The sequence below is a fragment of the Bidens hawaiensis genome, unplaced genomic scaffold (assembly GCF_021521415.1).
Source record: "Bidens hawaiensis isolate Kalapana, Puna unplaced genomic scaffold, B.hawaiensis_p1.1 tig00029322_1, whole genome shotgun sequence".
NCBI lineage: Eukaryota > Viridiplantae > Streptophyta > Magnoliopsida > Asterales > Asteraceae > Bidens > Bidens hawaiensis.
In genome coordinates, this window is record NW_027494846.1 from 103,833 (window position 1) to 125,991 (window position 22,159).

The window sequence follows — 22,159 nt, forward strand, 5'->3', positions numbered from 1 at the left end:
GATTACTTAAAAAGATTTGTAAACAATATTAAGTAAAAAACATTCATTCTAGGTTCGGGTTATGTGTTCCATACGTTAATCACAAATTCTTTAGTCTTTGGTATTATAATAATTGTTAGTCCTATGGTTTGATTTATGATGACAAACGATACCCTAACCGAATTGTTGACACAAATGCACCGGACACCACAATTACCAATTCTATGTCTAAGATGATTAACTCAATGATAAGGTTTGATTATTCTAGTTTAATGACATAAGAGCTTAACCCTAAATGTTGATGAACAACCAAACAAACGTTACACAAATCAATAATCGTAAACTCAAGCTTTAATCAACCAAATACTAATTAAGCAAGACAAATCATATAAAATCAATCAAGCTATATTCACGAAGCACAAGAATATGATCATAATAGTAAATTACACAAACCCTTAGCCTAGAACGAACACACACGACTAGCCGGACATCGACATAATCGTTAAAGCACTTATCTTGATGAACATACGATCGTAGGACAAACTGGAAGCCTCGGGATGGATGAAAGTCGCCTTAGGACACCTGTTCTGCCTCTGGAAGTCGTTCTTAGCCGAATGCGGAGGTTAAGGGGTTTATATAGGGCAAACCTATATTTTTGGCCGACTTAAGCATCTTCGCGTATCGCGAAGATGTAAGGGGTGCTTCTTCGTGTATAGCGAAGGACAAAATAGTCGCGGGCGAATTCCTGCAACTTCGCGTATCGCGAAGTTGCCCTTCTTTGCATCTTCGCGTATCGCGAAGATGTAAAAAAATCAGATTTTTTATTTTTCTTTTCTTGAATGCCTCGTGATGCTTGCACGTCCAATCTTTCACTTCTCGATCTTCAATCCAAGCCCGTAAATATCCTCGTTAAGCTCTATAGCTTCCAATATCCTGAAAACACGTAAACAATGCTTGAAGTACTAATGTTCATTCATTTATTTACCTAAATATAACTAATTAATATATAATAATAACTAAATTTTACCCAACTATCACATCCCCACACTTATCCTTTTTCGTCCCGGAAAAGACTTTGCAATGGAATCAGAATAAGAGATCATTCTCAAAATACTTCATAGATTATCTTAATTAAGCGCAAAGAACACAAAAACCGCGATTGCCGATATTGTTGTCCACTTAAACCCATGCCCCAATACTTGCAGGGAAAAAATAAGGTGCGACAGTTTTATTAGTTCATATGATTAAAATGGAACCCATACCTCAAAGCCCTGAAGCCGCCTTACCATGCTTCATTATAGTTTTACCGAACCAGACCACCCTAATTTGACTTAAACCTTAAGATTAGACGATCAAAAATTTGCACATTTGTACAATTTTTCAAGCCCATATGTAATAGCTAAGACAATCTTGGATATTTTTATCGAACCAACACCCAAACTTAAGTATTAAAGTCTACCAAAATGGCCATTAGATATGATTAAGGTGCAATTAGGTAACCAACTAGTAAATAGCCCCCACTACATGACATACCCTCGTTATCAAGCAATACCCCGAAGTCCATCACCATACGTGAGTAGGCACGAATTCATCTGTAGGGATTACATATGACGTGTCCCCTGTGGTCCGTTTCTTAATGGTAATGAGACGCGAGCACGGGGACCCCATATGACTAACAGTGTGGATGATCAAGTCAGTAGTGAATTTGTACTTTGAAAGCACTTTTTGTGATCATGTTTATTGACTTATGAATAGGCAGATAAACTGCGGGTTTGCTCTTTTTAAGCTTTTTTAATATGAATAAATCCACTTAGGATTTACGCATACCAGATGATAAACCGCATACCGACCCATGGTCTCCGTTCCCCGGGGCATCCCATCAATACAGGATTTAAGGCCATAAAACCATACACCTATGAAGTGTTAGCCACTTAAACAGCAGTTTTTTCATTTATGTTTATATCACAAGCCATTTAGCATACTCTAATGTTAAACCTATCCAACCATTGTACTATAGACAATTCATATTAAAATATATTTTTAGTAATCAAATCTAATAGAAAGGCTTGAGTATGGCATAATCTTTCATTCCAGTCCTTATACAGGCTTAGCTAAACAAACAAAACCGTGAAGGCATTTCCCACTAAAAATCAAGCATTTAAAGTTCAATTAAATCAACAACCAAATTATCCTTTCATTCTCAAGGCTGAGCCTACCGGCACATCCCAAATTAAGTGTGTTCCCGTTCTATTTATCTCATATTATATAATAATTTTGAAAAATAACCACCGATTTTTCTATCATTTTCCATTTTTGTGCAAAAAATCTTAATTCAAGGAACATTAAACTTTTAAATTTTCAATTTCTCCCCCATCCCCACACTTGAGGCAAACATTATCCTCAATATTTAAAATTTAAGACATAAAATAGGGACGGGATTAAAATTTACTTCAACAATTTTAAAACCCGGGCCTAATGTGATGGTGGTTATTTATTATACATTTATACAATTACACTTTTAACAGAAAACTAATAAAACAAAGAAGGTTATGAAAACGAAATCACCTGATAGAAAATAAAACTCTCATGTGCAACTCTCGTGCCCTCGGTAAACTTAACTCCTCAACTCTCAAAATAAAATCTGCAAACTCTCAAACATGTAGAAGCAAGCTTCTCACAAATGTTAAACATATAGGTCTTTTAAACCGTTTGCAAAACCAGTAATTTTAAATTACCAACCGAGATTAATAAATTTCATAACCAAATTTGTTAAACGAGTAAAAATGTTAAAAGACCTAACTCACTTTTGTAGGAATCACAATTGCATTTAGCGTATGCAACAAGCCATTTAAACCCCCCGGTAGCCCGGGTGGAGGAGTATGGTCTCGTGAGGGTTTATAACGAACTACGCCCACAAAGTTCAACTACAAAATATACACAAACAACCACCCACAAGAAGAAATCCCATCAATTTTCCCAACCAAACCACCCATAAGCAAAATAATAATAATATCAGTACAACCCATAAGATAATGAAAACATAATAAAATAAAATAAAACCCAAAACATTGATCAGGACAGCCGCTTCCATCAACACCTATTCCTTGTCAGAATCCTCTTGGTAATTATCATCACCATCTCCACCAGCTCCTGATCCTCCAGCACCTGCATAATAAAAATCACTCGACCCATACTGTCCATAACTGCCATACCCATATCCTCCAACCTTAGCTCTGTACCCACCAAATCCACCATATCCTCCTCCATACACATGTCCAGCACCAAACCCAGATCCACCCATGTCAAAACCACCAGTAGTAGGCGGCGGCGGCGGCTGCAAAGTACCTGGCAGTGGAATATGCAAATGATCAAACATGGTCCTAAAGTAACCCCGCGACTCATCTCTGTATTCTCTAAACTCGTCTCGATACCCATGCAATTCATCACGCATTTGCAATTGCTGCTCAAACATGTAGTCTAAGGTCATGGGCTGCGGATGCTGTGTTGGTGGTGGACTCGGCTGACGTCGCCAACGTGGCTGGGCAGGTGGCCTCTCCACACGGTGCCCCCTCGAACTACCCTCTGCTCTCGCATCCGCCATCCGCGACGGATCAACATAAGTCATAATGCCCGCTTTTTGGGCATCGTTAAGCGTCACAACATCAGTATCCGGTCCCTCCGTAAAATACTCCTCCGGATAACGTCCAAATACACCCAAAGACTGAGAAATCCTCGTGATCATGGGTCCCAACGCCAACTGAGTCGTGGCCATACTCGCTCTCCGACCACCCCTATTAAATGAACTTAACAACAATGTAGCCAGATTCACATTCATACCTCCAATCATGGACATCAAACACATCAAATCAAGATTATTACATTTATCTTTCCCCGAATGTCGTCCCGTGAATATAGAAGCAACCACCCTGTGTAAATACCGGTGCAGTGGGGTCCCGAATTTGTGAAGCAACAACACTACTCGAATGAACACCATCACTAATAGTCCTCCAAAACATAGCCAAATCAGTTGTCGAGATCTAGTGAGGCCGAGAATAAGTTGACCCCGTGGTAAACCCCCTAATACTCTCCCGAAACTCGGGAGTCTCAACCTCATGTGGCCCATACAAACCCGCAATTACCGCAAACCGGGGCACCGTAAACTGAAACAACTCTCTTCCCAACGCAAAACTAACCGCGTATGGCTCATTAAAATCTTTTGGATTATACCTGAAAGTAGAGTAAAATTCGTAAACCAACTCCTCAAATGCGTCTGCTCAAACCTCAAAATATCTCTCCAACGTCCCGGTAACAAACTATTAAGTCTCGGAACTTGACCAATAGTTTCCAACACCTCCCAATCAAACGTCTGTTGTCGGAATATCTCCAAATTGCGAATCTGTCCAAACAACTCATACTCGGGAGTACCGGGGAGAAACCGCAAAATGATGTGGTCCTTGTCTTCTCCACCAGTAATATCCTCAACCGCGGCCCCAAAAACCTCAATCTCGTTGACCGCGTATCTAATCGGTGCGTGCGTGTACTGCTGAGAAGTATTGTCAGACACCTGCTGTTGTTTCGACCGTTTCCTCGACATCTGTAATTAAATATATTAAGTAAGTCCATGTCAATGTCACAACGGGCAACAACCGTATAGTATTTCGGTTGCGGTTGTCCCCAAGAATTTAAATCTTTTTTTTAATTGCAAATATAAACTACAACTTAAAATGGACATACTCCTCAAACCGTTAGTGCAAAACGTTTTTGCATAACAAAAATAAAGTGAAAAATTCCTTATTTAAAATTTAAAATTAATTATTTCATCTAAATTAACGTGAAAATCGTTACTTGTAAAAGCTTAATATTAATAACTAATACAATATATCTATATAAAACAAAATAATATATTTATGTTGGTATTAAAATTTTTTAAATCAAAATGCAATTATTAAAAAGAGAAAATAATAGATTAAAAGGAAAAAAAAGTTAAATATAAAATAATTAATAAGAAAGATAAATGTAATTAATAAGAGAGAGAGGTAAGAAAATTTTATAAAAATCTATCTTGTGTGATATCATGTGCCATTAAAAAAACATTTATCTATTATATAGTATAGATATTTTTTTTAAATAATTGAAACTAGTATGCTAGGCTCCATCATTTCTCCTTATTGATACATTAAAGTTAAAACTGCTTTATAGTTATGACATATAAAATAGTTAAAATAGTTGTATTCATGTTTAATACTTGTATTAAAAGCGCCGTTTATAACCTGTTAAGCACGCTATGGCCCGAATTGACAATCCTATGCAACGCGTGTGGGAAAGTCGATATCATTACCGTTACGAACCATTTAACATATTAATTTTTTTAATTTAATGTTACTATTTTAATGAACTTAACATATGCCAACCGAGTTCATATGAGTGCACCGCCCCAATGCAACGGATACATAAGCAGATCCCAGCTGTCCCGATGCAACACATACATAAGCACAAAACAATTTGGCAAGAAAGAGATGGATGGAGATGGCTGTAGCCTCGTACATATATATATCCAACATCAGAAGTGGTATCTTGCAACAAAATTTAAGTAGAATGGTGTCCAAACCTAAATTAGTTCAAAAATTATAAGAGTAAGGTGTCATTTCCGTCCCTTTGGTTTGGTAACTTTTACCAGTTTCATTTAAAATATTTATTTTTTGCATTTGAAACCTTGAGGTTTCATAATTATTGCCAATTTTGTCCGTTTCGGTAACTCCAATATCTTTTTAACATTAAATAAGAATAAAACAATCTTTTTAATTTCTTTATTATTTTAATCATTTAAGCTCTTTAAATCTTGAATGATAAAAAGATGGGGCCCACTGATTTTCACTCCATCTTCATCTATCACTGAAACTCCGGCCACCACCATTGTCCTCATCCGTTCAAAAACTTAACAAACCGTCTAGATAAAACTAGGATTACAGAGATCAATGTCGGAATCTAGGGTTTCGAGAGATCTAGGTCACTCAAAATTGTCTCGGAGAATGTGAAGTCGGAATGTTCTAATCGAGACAACCACTAGTGAGACCTTTTCAGGTAATAAAACTGTTTCACCTAATCCGAAGCAGACATTTAAATCAATTAAACCCCTTTATCATATCTAGGGTTTGTCTTCAGGCAGCAACCACAGGCAACAATGAAGAAGGCGGTCGCAACCGGCGGGGCAATTACGAAGATGAAGGCGTGACCTTGTTGAAATGGTGGTAGGTTAGGAATGATGGGGTTGTGGAGGAAGATATGGTGTGGCGGTGGTGTTAAACGGAGATGAATGGTGTGGGTGGAAGATAGGGATGATGCTAGACGGCTCTTCGATGGACTTTGGAATGAAGATTTGGGACTGGAATTTGGATTGAAATCCAACTTTAAATTTGTTTGGTTTTTAATAATAATAGAAATAAGATAATATATTCTTTTGAATGACAAATAATAATTAATAACAATAATAATATTGACTAAAATAATAAATAAATTGATAAGACCAAAATACCCCTGTTAAAATCTAACGAAGTTTAACAATTTGAACGAAATTGACAACAATTGTGAAACCTCAAGGTTTCAAATGCAAAAAATAAGGGTGCGTTTGGTTCGTGGACTTTATTGGAATTGGAATTGGAATTTGTATGGGAAATGGAATTTGAATTGGAATTTATGAATTCCATTACAAATCCATATCTTGTTTGGTTATACATTTGTTAAAAGGAATTGGAATTAAAAAACACCTAAAAAGACAAAATTACCCTTCCAAATTATCAAATATAACTAACCCTACCCATTTGTAAAATTATCAGACTTCTTCCTTTTTCTTTGAAGCTGCCAGCCACCACCGCCGGTCACAATCGTCACCACCACCAGTGCTCCTTTGTTACTCACCACCGTCGGTCAGCACTGTCAACCACCATCTCCGACCACCGCTAGCAATCAAAACTGTTGAAAAAAAAGGGTTGCGTTGACTTAAACATGGCCGGAAAATGCGGGTTTAGATCTGACCGGAAAACGCACGTTTATATCTGGCCGGAAAACGCACTAATTAGCCGTTGTTTCCGGGTCGGAAAAACATGATTCAGATCTCGCCGGAATTTCGTTGGTGTTGGCCGGAAAAAATGGTGGTGCCGGAATAAAATGTTAGTGGCCGGAAAAAATGGTGGTGGTAGTTGGTGACTATGCAGGTGACTTTGGTTACTACTTGCTAGGGTTATTTGAGTAAATTGTGAACATTCCTTTGAAATACCTTAAAATCCTTTGATATATGGAAGGAATCTAAATTCCATTAAATGATGAATTCAGATGGAAACTAATTCCAATTCCAATTCTTTCACATACCCAACCAAATAGACCAAACAATGGAATTCGAATTCCAATTCCCTTGAAATCCTCCAACCAAACAGACCATAAATATTTTAAATGAAACTCGTAAAAGTTATCAAACCAAAGGAACGGAATTGACACCACATTCTTATAATTTTTGAACTAATTTAGGTTTGGACACCATTTTACTTAAATTTTGTTGCAAGATACCACTTCCGATGTTGGACATATAAGTACGAGGCTACAGCTACAGCCATCTCCATCCATCTCTTTCTTGCCAAATTGTTTTGTGCAGTCACATTATATTAATATTATTAATATTAATATTATGTTATACACATACATATACGCAACAACAGTCCTTGATATTCTCTTCAGTCAGCAACAGGCTTTTCCTCTCTCTCTCTCTCTCTCTCTCAACTTCCTCTAAGGATCTTGCATTAAAACATTTTACAGAGACTAAATGCCCAGGTTTTTATTATATGAAGATCTAACTCTTGTTTTTTCTTGATCTGGACAAAATGTCTCAGGCTAACTGGGAGGCTGATAAAATGTAAGTCTTTTTTTTTCCCTTAAATCTTGTAAAAATCCGATTATTATTATTATTATTATTATTTTGTAATCTTGATATTTTTGCTAGATTTGGGATGTGGGCATCTTTCATTTTTGTTGATTTGTTCTTTTTCCGAATCTTTTTGAATTTTTTTGTTCTCTTTCTTTTGCCTCCTTTTTGTTCTAGGGTTTGTGTATCTATCTGCTTTTCTGTTTTTTTTATAAAATTAATTTTTTTATTTAGTAAATTGCGTTTACTTGGTAGATTCACATTGCTACATTTTGAAGGAAAACAAATGGTTAAAGAAAATGGATTTTTAATCTAGGTTTTAACATGTTTAAAAGTTGTGTCTTGATTATTCCATTTTTCATAAAATGTTTAATCTTTGCTCAATTGGTATTTAAATTTGTCGTTTTTGGTTTGATTAACAGGTTAGATGTTTATATACATGATTATTTGGTAAAGAGGGATTTGAAAGCTTCTGCTCAAGCTTTTCAAGCTGAAGGAAAAGTCTCATCTGATCCTGTTGGTAAGAATTTACTTTGCAAAGATTATTTCTTTAAAAAAGGGACAATTTTTATTTTATACAGTTTAGATTATATAAAATGCATATAGTTTTAGGCAGTTATAGGAGTTCTTTGCAAGCTGCAAAGATTCTTTTTTTAAAGAACAGTTTTTCTTTTGGTTCATATAGTTTTCAGATTATAGTATATAGTTTTGGGTAGCTATAAATATTCTTTGCAAAGATGGTTTTTGAAATGGAACAACTTTTATTTCAGATCATATAGTTTTTAGATTATATAAAATGTATTTAGTGTTCGGTAGCTATAAGAATTTGCTTCAAAGTTTTTTTTTCTTTAAAAGAAAGAACTTTCTTTTTAGCTCATATAGTTTTTTAGATTATATGGTATAGTTTTCGGAAGAGATAAGAATTTTCTGCAAAGATTCTTTCTTAATAAAGGAACATTTTTTTAATTTTAATTCGTATAGTTTTAGCTTATGTAAAATATATATAGTTTTCGCCAGCTATAAGAATTCTTTGCAAATATTTTTTTTAAAAGACAGAACTTTCTTTTTTAGATTCATATAGTTTTTAGATTGTATAAATATAATAAAATAATTTATAATTTTTTGGCAGCAATTGATGCCCCGGGTGGCTTTCTGTTCGAATGGTGGTCTGTGTTTTGGGATATTTTTATTGCAAGGACTAACGAGAAGCACTCAGAAGTTGCAGCTTCGTATATTGAAGTCGGTTTAATTTTTCATAATTTTATTATCACAACATGCACTACTTGTTCTAACACACTCTGTTTTCCTTAATTCCAGACACAATTGATCAAAGCAAGGGAGCAACAACAGCAGCAGCAACAACAACCTCAACAACCACCTAATCCACAACAGCAGCAGCAGCAGCAGATGCAAATGCAACAACTGATGTTGCAACGTCAGGCTCAACAAGCACAGCAACAGCAGCAACAGCAACAGCAACAACAGCAAGCACAACATCAGCAGCAGCAGCAGCAACAGCAACAACAGAGGAGAGATGGGGCCCACTTACTCAATGGAACTTCAAATGGGCTTGTTGGAAATGAGCCTCTAATGAGACAAAATCCTGGGACCGCTAATGCCATGGCTACCAAGATGTATGAGGAGAATTTGAAAGTGCCACTTTCAAGGGACGCGTTAGATGATGCAGCCATCAAGGTACATGTTTTTTTCATTTTTTTTTATTTCTTATTTCTTTTGGGTTTATGTTTGGGCAAATCTAATAAAAAACCAACTTACTTTCTGTTTTTTTGTCACAAAAGTCCATCAACAATTTTTTATACATCAAAGTCCTACATATTAACTTTGACCAAAAGTATGAGTTTATTTTAAGCAACTTGAAACCTGTTCATCCAATTGTTTTGCTTATGTGTTTATCTTTCTCTTACGTGGGTTATATTTCTTCCCTGGTTGTTTGTTAAAACAATTTGAACATACTGGTTCAAGTTGTTTTAAAAGATCAGTTCAAATTTAACATGCAGAGGGACTTTAATGTGCAAAAAATTGTTAAGAGTGACTTTTGTAAGAAAGAAAGCATATTAGCTTTTTATGATGTCTGCCCTTTATCTTTTTTTGTGCGGTCAAATGGTTGACTTCATTTGCGAGAAATATCTGATTGTTGCTTTCTTTTTTCTATTGTTCAGCAAAGATATGGGGAGAGTGTTGGCCAACTTTTGGACCCAAAACATGCGTCCATTTTGAAATCTGCTGCAGCTGGGCAACCTTCAGGGTAATGTTGTGTTCTATTGTTTTAAAATGAAGAAAAAATCCAAAAAAGACTTAATGTTTGTATTTTTACAGACAAGTGTTGCATGGTACATCTGGCAGTATGTCTCCTCAAGTTCAAGGTCGGCACCAGCAACTTCCAGGATCTGCATCGGTAAGTACTGGTACACCTCTGTATAGATACCGACTTTTGCGGTCAATATGTGCTATTTTGTAATTACATTACATGTAAGCACAGGGATTGACAATTATTCCTCAAGTTTCTGTGAGATTTGTTCTCTCATTTTTGCATTAATTTTTGTGTAATAGGAGATGAAGACGGATATGAATCCAATACTGAATCCTCGAGCTGCGGGACCTGAAGGGTCATTGATTGGAGTTCCTGGTAATGTTGGTTTAGTCCATTAAACCCTGTCTGTACGTGTCGTTTTGTTGTGAACTTGATTTTAGTGTTTCCATGGATTACAAAAAAAAAACGACCCAATTGAGAAGTATTGAAACTTTATATCCAATTACACACAATTTTTTTCAATTTTGATTTTATATTTTTTTAATTATTTTTCTAAGAAAACAAACGTGTTTGGGAATTATGGGCTCTCCACAAGTTGGTGTGCATTACATAAAGGTGTATACTAATTATAGAAAATGAAAGTGTTTCCATATGATAATTCGTCTATAAATTGATTTAACTAAGTTTACTTTCACAGGATCAAATCAAGGAGGTAACAATTTGACATTGAAAGGATGGCCTCTCACAGTGAGTTCATGAATGAACCTTTACGCTTTTAAGTGTAAATCTAACACGATTCAAAAAGTTTAGTACTTTGGTTATTTTCTAACTTTTACGAAATCTTGAATTGGGTTGAGCAGGGTTTGGATCAGCTGCGGTCTGGTCTACTACAGCAGCAGAAGTCATACATGCAGGGTTCCCAGCCGCTACATCAGCTGCAAATGCTCACACCACAGCATCAGCACCAACTTTTATTAGCTCAACAAAACATGACATCACAGTCTGCTAATGATGAAAGCAGAAGGCTCAGAATGCTTCTTAATAACCGAAGCATGAGCATGGGTAAAGATGGTCTTTCTAATTCTGTTGGTGATGTTCCAAATCTTGGTTCATCTATGCCTGTTATTCCTCGTGGTGATCCAGATATGTTACTCAAGGTACTTTTTTTTTTCATATCAATAGTGTTTTTTCATTTGACAAGTTATCATATTAATAGTTTTTTTTTCATATTAATAGTGTTTTCTCATTTATCATGCTTATAAAGAGTTATATGTTTTGTAGCTTTGTAAGCAAACTGAACTACCTTTTTTGTAGTTAAAAATGGCTCAGCTGCAGCAGCAACAGCAGCAGCAAAATAATAATCCACAGCAGCAGCCACATCTTCAGCACTCACTTTCTGCCCCGTTAATTCAAAATTCAAATCTCAATATCCAGCAAGACAAAATATTGGGAACAAGTAGTGTAACTGCAGACGGGAGCATGTCAAACTCCTTTAGAGGAAATGACCAGGTCAACTTCTGCCCCTTTTTAGGGTGTTCATTGACTCAAATTCGGGTTATTTGAATTTGAAAGTATTAAAACAGAATACGAATTAAGTTTGTCTAAAATTCGAATAAACTGATTCAAATAAGTGTACCCGATACGAATCTATTCGAACAAACCGAATTAGGAAAAAAATTAAAAAACAAAAAATTCAAACTTATAAATACATTTCTAAACTATAATATCTAACTCATACATAGTACTTCAGTTGGTATATGGATTTAGAAGGTTTTAACCCCAAACTAGTTGCAAAATCAACATCAACAACATAACAAAAGTAAGTCAAAATGTCCAAGAACATAAAGGATAAACTATAGCTGTCAAAATGATTCATATTCAGTTTATTTGTTAACCGTAAAATAAGTAATGTAAAGAACTGGCTCATAGTTTTTAGCACAAAAAAATTTGAAGCCCAATGTAAATATATAAATAAAAAACAAAGAATATACATATAAATCTTATTATTCGAGTTATTTGATTGAATCGTGTTGTGATATTTAGATCCGGATTTGATTCACATTCGAATAATAATTTTGAATTGAATCACGATTTGACACGAACACCTCGAAATGTGAGTTCGGTTTGAATCAAATTTCGGGTTATTCGAGTCTGCTTCGCATAATGAGTTTTAGGGGGTGTTTGGCATGCATCCAAACACCCCCCCTAAAGATTTGAAAGAAGAGAAGAAATAAAACCTTTGTTATTTAAAAAAAAAACAGAATGGACGAAAGAGAAAGCAGCCAGTGTCATCTTCCGGACCGGCCAACAGTTCAGGAACGGGGAACACCGCGGGACCCTCACCAAGTTCAGCACCTTCAACACCATCAACTCACACACCTGGTGATGCCATCTCAATGCCTGCACTTCCACATAATGCCACTGCTTCCAAGCCTCTAATGATGTTCGGGAACGATGGTCCCGCAACTCTTACTTCCCCATCAAATCAATTGGTGAGTGTCAAGTGATTCAAAAGCGGTTAAATTTAGTTTTTGTATTTTTCTCTTATTGGTGAATATGATATTCTGCAGTGGGATGATAAAGACATTGTGCAGGCTGATATGGATCATTTTGTTGAGGACGGATCACTTGATGATAACGTGGAGTCTTTTTTAGATGATAATGATCCCAGAGATGCAGTTGGTCGTTGCATGGATGTAAGCAAAGGTGAGTCAAACTTCTAAAAATATTCCCCTGCTTCAAATATCACTTGTGTAGGTTGCAAAATGGGTTAAGTCGTGTCGAGTTGACTTGCTAATATGTTTTGCATGATTTTATTTCCATTTATGATGTCCAAAATCACCTGTTCTTTCAAACTTATTGAGGTGTAAACGAGCCGAGCAGCTCGTGAGCTGCTTGAGGTCGGCTTGCTAAAAACTCGAATCGAGCTAAGCTCGAGCTTTTATTGAGGCTCATTTAATAAACAAGCTTTACATATCGAGCTCGAGCCTGCTTGCTAACCTTATATATATATAATTTTAATTTAATGCATTAAATATATAGTTATGTAATACGATATTTTAGTATTATATATAAAATTAGAGTGGAATTGCACTTTACGTTTTTTATGTTTCAATCAAATTCCAGGCTCCTTTGACTGACGTACCTATATGCGCCGTCCTTTACGTTTTATTTTTTAATCAGGCCCTGCCCTTTTGCCCAAACTCACATGCCAAGCATGTGAGTAACATCAAATTTTTGCTTCACCCTTTTCATCAGACGCCAAGTTAAGATACCTCTCTGACTGTTAGGCATTAAATAGTAGAGGGACTAAAGTGTGAACGTCCAATAGTGTAGAGGGACTAAAGTCTTCTTCTTCTCTATACTTCTCTCTCTATCAATCAATCACTTGATTGCCAAATTGATACGTAACAAATGGTATCAGAGCTTCCGATCCTCAGAAGTTCTTCATTTCAAACCCTAATTCACCGTAATCCATTAAATTCATTCGATTCGTTCTTTTTTCGTTTCAATTTCTTGAAATTCATCACTCATTCGATCAGTTTCGTTCCTGAAACACCTAATTCTTGTTCGATTTCAATTCAATTCAATTCATCGTTCGATCAACTCCCCAATTCCCGCAACTATGGCAACTCGTAATCAGTCGATAGAACGACTTGCTCGTTGCTAACTAAATTGGAATAAAAAATGGATTCCCAATTTGAAACATTCATGCAAGCCATTCATTCTTTGAAAGATAATCAACCTAATTCAAATCGTGATGGCCCGAGTGACAATTTCACTCAGACTTATGAAACAGGTGCTCAGAGATTCAACTATGGCAGTTTTAATCGGTTGTCAAAAGTTGAGTTGCCTAAATTCAATGGGACAAACATTGAATGTTGCTATGCAGAGTTGAGTATTTTTTTTCGGTCATGAAGATATGAAGGTTGCTAGGTTTGAATTAGCTAGAAATAATATTGAAAATGACATCTTTAGTGATAATGAACAAGTTCTTGAATCACCCTATTTGTCTCAAATCACAGAAGTGGAATCCACCCACCAAGTGTTTGAGGAAATGCCTAAAAGGGTTAGAAAAGATTTACAAGAACCCAATCATGAATATGAATCTGAAAGTAGGAATCAAATTTGAGAACCAAGTATTGAATGTGAAATTGGGAATGAAATTCAAGAATTAGTTAATGATGGTCAGTCAAAGAAGAGTAAAATAGATGACATGCTTAAAAGGGGTGGGAATGAGATTCAAGAATTGCTGGATGGTGACGCTTTATTGCAAGTTTTCGTTCCTACGGGGAATTGGTATTGGATATCTTCATTACAAAAACAACATACCGTCTGGGGTTGTAATCTGTAATATAAAGGTGGTGAGATTTTGGAGTTCATAACAGAAACAAAGTCTCGGAAGTCAGATTAATCACTATTGAAGCAACATCACATTTGTTTAGAAGTCAATAAAAAGGTTGAACCAAAAGATGCTAGAAATTTGGGATGGTTTTAAGCCATCAACACATCATGTTTTGGTTCTGATTATTGATCACACAACATTTTAGTCTAAGTTGGACGATCGCCATCAATGGAAGTAATGGCTCAAAACGAAGCATATAATCATTTTATGGTTATTGCAGAATTTGTATGTAAGTTTGAAGCCATATATGTTTACAAAGGAAGAAGGGGAAGTCATCTATTTGTTGCCAATTCAAGGGCTGCAGGTGGGTTCATACCCATTCTTTGGTTAAGACAAAATTAGTGTGGGTGTCGGGTTTTTTGCTTTTGTTTTCATCAACTAATGATATTTCTAGAGCTGCAAATTTTAAACACAAAGATGCATATGATATTGATGAGAACAATGATTGGAAATGTGTTGATTACAAAGACAACCTAAATAGATTTCAAGCTCAATGGGTTATCTTTAAAGTTGACACTCAAGAAATGGTGAACTTCAAAATTGAAAAAAACACGAGCATGCCATTGTGATTAGGTTTATCCATTCACAAAGTCGATAGGAGCAGCAAATAGATGCAGAAAAGTTGGCATTACAGGTGATGCTTGTGTGGTCTCTAGTGATCATAAAGTGCAAGAACTTCAAACAATGCTGCAATCACTTGCAATAATAACAAAAATGGCTGTCGAGCTTATAGCATTTCTTTTATCTACTCAGAAAGCAAATGTAAAGGCCGGAGAATCTGCCTCACGATGGTGTTAGATGAACAGTTGGATCTGGCGGTGGAACTGATGAGATCAGTATTATGCAAAATGATACGTGGCGCGCCATAGCTTCTTTGGTGCTGATTAGCCTCTTGCTCCTCACGATTTTGAATTTCAGCATCTTTTTGCATTATCCGCATCATAGTTGTCAATAGCGCCAGCGAATAGCGTGGGAAGCGGCCATAAGCCGCTACAAAGTACTTACCGGCCACATATCGACCAAATAGAATGGTGTATTCGGGCGCCGGCGCTGCGATTTCTGCCGGAAACCTACCGGAAACCAGGGAGAAGAAGAAAGAACTGCTGTAGGAAAAAGTAGCGGCAGCATAATGTTGTGTTGTACCCATTTTAGGTATTTTAATAACCCTTCTATCTTTCACTTGTTTACATTTACCCTCTAAAACTTATAAATTTTTACATAAAAAAGAGTAAAATTAGTTTGTTTTATCTTAGCATTTAACCCCTCTATCTTCACTAGTTTACATTTGGTCTTTAAACTTATAAATTTATGCATAAGAGTTCTAAAATTAACATTATATATATATAAATTATAAAATTAACCTTATCGCTAAACACGAAACAGCGGGCGCTATTTACCGCTATTCGCTACGTAGCATATAGGTGACCCATCCCTATTTACCGCTATTTGCTATGACAACTATGATCCGCAGATCCATTCTCGAAGATCCCTTTCGCGCGAACCCTTTCTATGTATTCTGGTGTGCACTCTTCCCTCAACCCATCAGATACTCCTACGACGGCCGATCAATCGAACAAACCATCAGATACATGACGTCTGTTGAAAAGGGTAAAGTGAAATTACCATGTTACCCTCACATGCTTGGAATGTTATTAAACTTAATGAGAAAAGTTAACTTAGTTAGGGCAACAGCCTGATTAAAAAGTAAAACATAGAGGACGGTGCCTGTAAATACGTTAGTTAAAGGACGGAGCCTGAATTTGATCAAAACATATAGGACGAAAGGTGCAATTCACTCATAAAATTATGATAATAATTGTTAAGATATTTTAAATTATACACAAAAGCTACTATTATAGATATATAAAAGCACATTAATAAAAAGAACCCACGAGCTGAGCTTGAGCAATAGAGCTCTAAATAAACCAAGCTTGAGCCCGAGCTCTCTTAAGTTATATGATCTTGGGCTTGGCTTGGCTTGTTTGCACCCCTATTATTATTGATCGTTAGTTTGAATTCTGACTGTTTTCTTCGTATTGGTAAGAGTTCACCTTTACCGAGGTGAATTCGGTTCGGGCTAGTGCAAGCAAGGTAGTCTGTTGCCACTTTTCATCGGATGGTAAACTACTAGCTACTGGTGGTCATGATAAGAAGGTAAAGATTCAAAGTTTGTGTTACACTGCTTTCTCAAGAATAAATAATTAAATATAAATATATAATTAATTACACTATCTTTTGTTATGCAGGCTGTATTGTGGTACACAGATTCTCTAAAGCCAAAAACCACCCTCGAAGAACATTCGTCATTGATCACGGACGTGCGTTTCAGCCCGAGCATGCCCCGACTTGCCACGTCCTCTTTTGATAAAACTGTCCGCGTTTGGGATGCTGATAATGTGTGTTACTGTTGGTTATTAACGCACCTTCCCCCATTACTTTTTCTATGACTGCTTTTAAGTTATATATTTACGTTCTAAAACTGCAGCCTGGCTTTTCACTGCGCACATTCATTGGGCATTCTGCCTCTGTGATGTCATTAGACTTCCACCCGATCAAAGATGACCTCATCTGCTCGTGTGATGGGGACGGGGAGATAAGGTACTGGAGCATAAATAATGGTAGTTATGCGCGTGTATTCAAGGTATGCAACTTAACCACCTGCTAGATAATCACTCGATAAATTAGTTTTTTTTAATCCTAAATTACATATATATAGGATTGGAATTGTGAACCATTGAGAACCATTTTGGACCACTCAAAAAATTCCTCTAAAAAATATTAAAAAAATTTATAAAACAAAGAAAGCGCAAAAATGAAAAAGTTAAAAAACCCAAAATGTTTATCTAGCATCCCTTGTTCAAAAAAAAATATATTTTTTTTGGTGGGTTGGGGGGAGGGTAGGCTTTTGGTTGAAAGGAGATTAGGATCCTTACCCTATATGTATGCATGTTAATTTTTTATTGTTAAATCAGGGTGGGACGGCTCAAGTGAGATTCCAGCCTCGCCATGGAAGATATCTTGCAGCGGCTGCAGAAAACATTGTGTCAATACTGGATGCGGAGACGCAAGCGTGCAGGCATTCATTGCAGGTATATATTATTTACTTGTTTTGTGTTTATACTTTTTTTGTAACATTATTGATGAATTTGGCAGGGGCATACCAAACCGATTCACTCGATTTGCTGGGACCCGAAAGGGGAGTATTTGGCATCTGTAAGCGAGGACTCGGTGAGGGTTTGGTCTCTTCTGCCTGGAAATGAAGGAGAGTGTATACATGATCTTAGCTGTAATGGAAATAAGTTCCATTCTTGTGTTTTTCATCCTAGTTACGCTTCGTTATTGGTCATTGGTTGTTACCAGGTTAGCTTTCGGTTGCTTCGTATCAGTAAACTCTACACATTTGTTTTAGTTTGAAGATATACACTAAAAAAGAAGTAAACAGATCTTTAAATCTATGTGCTATCGAGGGGTGACCAGAACACAATCCTAACCTGCACACACTTAAAATGTTTAACCCAAACATAACCCGTTTTAACCATAATTATTAAAAGCGCACTGGGCGCACGCCTAGGCGCTAATTCTAGTCGCAGCGCAGGTAAAGCGTCTGGTGGCGGTTGAGGTGCGCTTCCGACCAGATTCCGGCTAAAATCTGAAAATTCCGGCCAGATTCCGGCTAAAACCTGGAAATTCCGGCCTGAAGGAAGAGGAGAGCCTTTTTGGAGTTCTCATTTTCTGTACATGGGTTTAAAGTATATAAAAGCTGCAACAACCAACAAGTTCATTTTGTTTTATATTATAAAGTAATACTGTAGCCGTGCACTGTTTGCAGCTCTGATGCTAGTGTGCTATAACCTTAAGATTATTTTTTTATAAATAATGATGGGTTAACTTAAATAAATGTTTAATTTTAAAACTATTTGCTATTGAACTATTAAAATAATATTTGAAGGTTTTATGAATCTTTTTAGCTTTCTAATCCCTATATTTTTTTAAATTTTTAACTTATTGTTTAATTTTTAAATTTTATGCGTATTACATAATAGCTTTTGCTTTTTATATATGAATAATGGTATTATTTTTCTAATACATAACATATTTTTAATTTTTTTCATTTAAGTGCACTTTTTTTTTCTTAGGCCCTCACTTTTTTTGCGCTTTGCGCCTAGGCCCTAGGCGAGACCCATGTGCCTTGAGTGCGCCTAGCAATATTAATTTTGACACATTTATTAAAACATGTCGAACAACTTGCTGGTTTGGTGGGTAATAATCAAGTTGTAAACATGCTAATGGTGTTGGTGGGTTGTAAACAATTGGGATTTATGTATCAGTGGACCGACCTGTTTAATTTAGAAGGTGGGCGGGCCGATTTGTTTAAAAAAAAGTGTTAAAAAGGTCAACCCGAACACTACCCATTTTTATATGGGTTAGATATGCTGACCCAAACCTGATTATTTTCGTGTCATATTTAGGTCGTTTCGGAAATCGCCACTCCTATTATCGAGTGACTGCCAATTTCTAACACGACACATAAATGATTAGGTTATGGGTTGTCGTATTTAACCTGTTTAATGAACAAAGTTGAGTTGGAGTTGCACTGAAGCTAAGGTCGACCCATCGAATATACTTTTTTAGTTCAACCTGCCAACCTATTTACAGACTGATTACAACCCATCTACCCATTTGACTCACTCAGATAAATGTGTTACATGGGTTAGTTTGTTCGTGTATGATTTATTTGACACAAATAAATATACAAGTTGTGTTTGGATTTATCAATTTCAATCCACCAACTTGACACAGTGAGTGTAGAAAATAGTGAAATCTTCACATAAAAGTAACTTGTTTTTGCTAATCTTTTATTTGTGTTGATGGATGGGATGCATGCAGTCTCTTGAGCTATGGAACATGTCCGAGAACAAGACGATGACATTGTCAGCACATGAAGGGCTAATCGCTGGTTTGGCCTTATCTACAGTTACGGGTTTGGTAGCCTCCGCCAGCCATGATAAGATCGTAAAACTTTGGAAGTGAATGTATGTGGACCACATGTGCTTGGATGATAATGACGTAGTTTGTGATATTTCATGTGTTTTAGATGTTAACAGACACACTTCATCTAATCAGTAACTGTTGTAGCTTGTATTCTTCAATAGCGTTATGTGCAACCGAATGGGTCTTTGTTTGGGTGTTTTCTTATTAGTGGTTAACTAGCATTATTACCTGTGTGGGTTTAAGATGTTATCTACAGCAGTTTGTTCGCATTATAAGATGTTTTAAACATTTGTATGACCTGCAGTATGCTAAGTTTACTTGCAAAAAGTGTTCCAAGTTAACATACAAAAGATTAACATTCTAAATTAGTTCTTTCAAAAATTGGATGCTAAGCTATGTAAAGATCTACAGGAAGGGTTGCAAGTTTTTGGCTGATTGTTCCAAAATGTTTTAACTAGTGTTTTACATGGTGTGTTGCGCTGTGGTTGGTCGGTAAAACCTGGGCGGTGGTAAAACTTAAGCGTTGTAGGTCTCAAATGTGGAGGCAGTAAGTTGAAACGAATTCAATTGGTATCGGCTATGTGCGTTACTGTACTGGAACCTAAATCTGTGTGAAGCTGAAGCTGTGGAGTTACTTACCCGTGTTCAGCAGGTCATGTATAGTAATGTTATGACTCCAAAATCAGCGAATGTAGTTTTTAAAAGATTGGGTTTAGGGATGAGCGTTTTCGGTACGGGTACCGATTGGTACCGGTACCGGTACCGAATCGGTACCAAGTTTTGAGTTTTCGGTATCGGTACGGTTCGGTACGGTACCGGTATTTTCCGAATTTTTCACGAAATACCGGTACGATACCGGTACCAACAATTTCCAAATTTCGGGATCGGTACCGGTACCATCCCAATCTCATCCCTAATTGGGTTTTGCAATTCAGAAAGAGGTAGTGGTGTAGCTTGTTGCCCGCTTGCCTTCTGTTTCGATGTAATTCAGATTAAATCAAAAGTAAAACAAAAAAATATAAAAAATTAGGTGGATAGTGGGTGGTGTCGGTCGGTAACTTGAGCATTGGTAAAATCCGACCGCTGTTGATCTAGCGTCGAGGCGGCGAGTCTATGCAAATTGGTCATTTTTCCTCACGTTCGTTACAGTACCGTAAAATAAAAAATATCGGCATTCGATCGGTTTTCGTTACGTTCGTATACGATACTTAACTAAACTTACAAATCTCTCTCAACTAATATGGAATTTTCATTCGATGACGAGCCGAGTTCGGTCATTCAGCTTTTTATTCACACGATCTTGTCTGCTGCAGCCGCTATAGTAGCGACAAGGGTGAAAATTCGACACCGAAAATGAGAATAGCTACTTTGAACAGAGACCGCGAAGTGGGTCATGAGCGCCTAGTAGCTGATTACTTTGACAACAATCCGGTATATGACAAAAAATTGTTTAAGAGATGTTTTAGTTTGAGCAAAGAGTTACTCATAAAGATAACTAAATATTTAAAAGCGTACCACCCGTTTTGTAGACAATCGTTTGATGCAAAAGGACGTCGAGGTTTTACACCTACCAGTCAAATGAGGTACGGGATTCCTGGGTTTCAGTGGTGATCAGTCAAACTTTATTGTTAAAAACCGGTTTCGATAAAAGTTAATAAATTAACTAATCCGGTTGATTGATATAAAACGCAGCGGAATAAAACGAGTAATCAAACACCAAAACAAAAACTCAACAGGATTCGGTTATAAACAATACGAGCATGGAAAAATAAACAATTTATAATTTAACTACCGAGGAGATAAATTACACCTCGGTTAATGAATGACAGGTTGAGACACCAAGGGCTAATAAGCTTTGCTAGGCGATGATAGGAACGAGACCCGATGGTGGTGGTGCGCGGAGGCAGCCGGCAGCAGCAGTTGTTAGTAGCAGCAATAGCGGAGTGGTGGCTGGGCAGCGGTGGTAGTATGAGACAAGCGATGGAGAGCTTTGGTGGCTATGTTAATCTCTTGATTATTCTCGGGTTTCACTGACTAGATAATAATATACTAGTTAGTTTAACTGCCCCCAAGTCCATTAAAGCCCATCTCATCCTATTAGTCCAGTCCATGTTCATTTATCAAATAAAAGAACATTATAACCTCGTTAATATTTGTCAATACCTGTTAACTAGTTTAAGTAGTTTTATGCTCGTTACCCAAGGTGTAACTCTCACGGGTCATAACTCGGTCAGCCGTGTTGACTTAATCGAGCCGTGCATAAAGATTAATAAAAACTAAGGCCAACCACTATAGATGATTGATTTGTTATTTAGACAACATATTTTAACGCATGGTAAATTATGTGTTTCATCATCTAAAGTTGAAAGCTAAAACAAAGTGAAACTATTAATTTTGATATGGAGGTTAAAATTGCAGATAAAATTACAAATGCTGTATATAAAAAAATATTTATTGATTCACGAATTTTCAATAACTTTTTATTTCCATATTGTGTAATGTGTAATTTATTATACCATATATTATATCTTTATATTTTTTGAACATATTTTTTATATTTCACATTGTGTTATTATTTAAATAAATTTATTTTGTTAAT

The 22,159-nt window shown here is 36.4% G+C and overlaps 1 protein-coding gene across 1 annotated transcript; it reads left to right on the top strand.

Moving 5' to 3' along the window:
- Nucleotides 1–7,643: 7,643 nt before the first annotated feature.
- Nucleotides 7,644–19,629, top strand: LOC143578686 (transcriptional corepressor LEUNIG-like). The gene is made up of 18 exons (XM_077062175.1): nucleotides 7,644–7,882; nucleotides 8,314–8,411; nucleotides 9,021–9,130; nucleotides 9,209–9,586; nucleotides 10,072–10,157; nucleotides 10,229–10,307; nucleotides 10,463–10,538; nucleotides 10,861–10,910; nucleotides 11,024–11,320; nucleotides 11,478–11,672; nucleotides 12,425–12,655; nucleotides 12,734–12,869; nucleotides 16,613–16,722; nucleotides 16,815–16,964; nucleotides 17,054–17,209; nucleotides 17,541–17,657; nucleotides 17,722–17,928; nucleotides 19,456–19,629. The coding sequence occupies exons 1-18, from the start codon at nucleotides 7,851–7,853 to the stop codon at nucleotides 19,597–19,599; spliced, it is 2,652 nt and encodes an 883-aa protein (XP_076918290.1). The 5' UTR covers nucleotides 7,644–7,850; the 3' UTR covers nucleotides 19,600–19,629.
- Nucleotides 19,630–22,159: the final 2,530 nt, after the last annotated feature.

Coding starts and splice junctions, on each gene's coding strand:
- LOC143578686 (XM_077062175.1), top strand. CDS start 7,851: ATGTCTCAGGCTAACTGGGAGGCTGATAAAAT. Junction 10,539..10,860: donor GTCATTGATTGGAGTTCCTG/GTAATGTTGGTT, acceptor TTACTTTCACAG/GATCAAATCAAGGAGGTAAC. Junction 16,965..17,053: donor GCGTTTGGGATGCTGATAAT/GTGTGTTACTGT, acceptor CTAAAACTGCAG/CCTGGCTTTTCACTGCGCAC.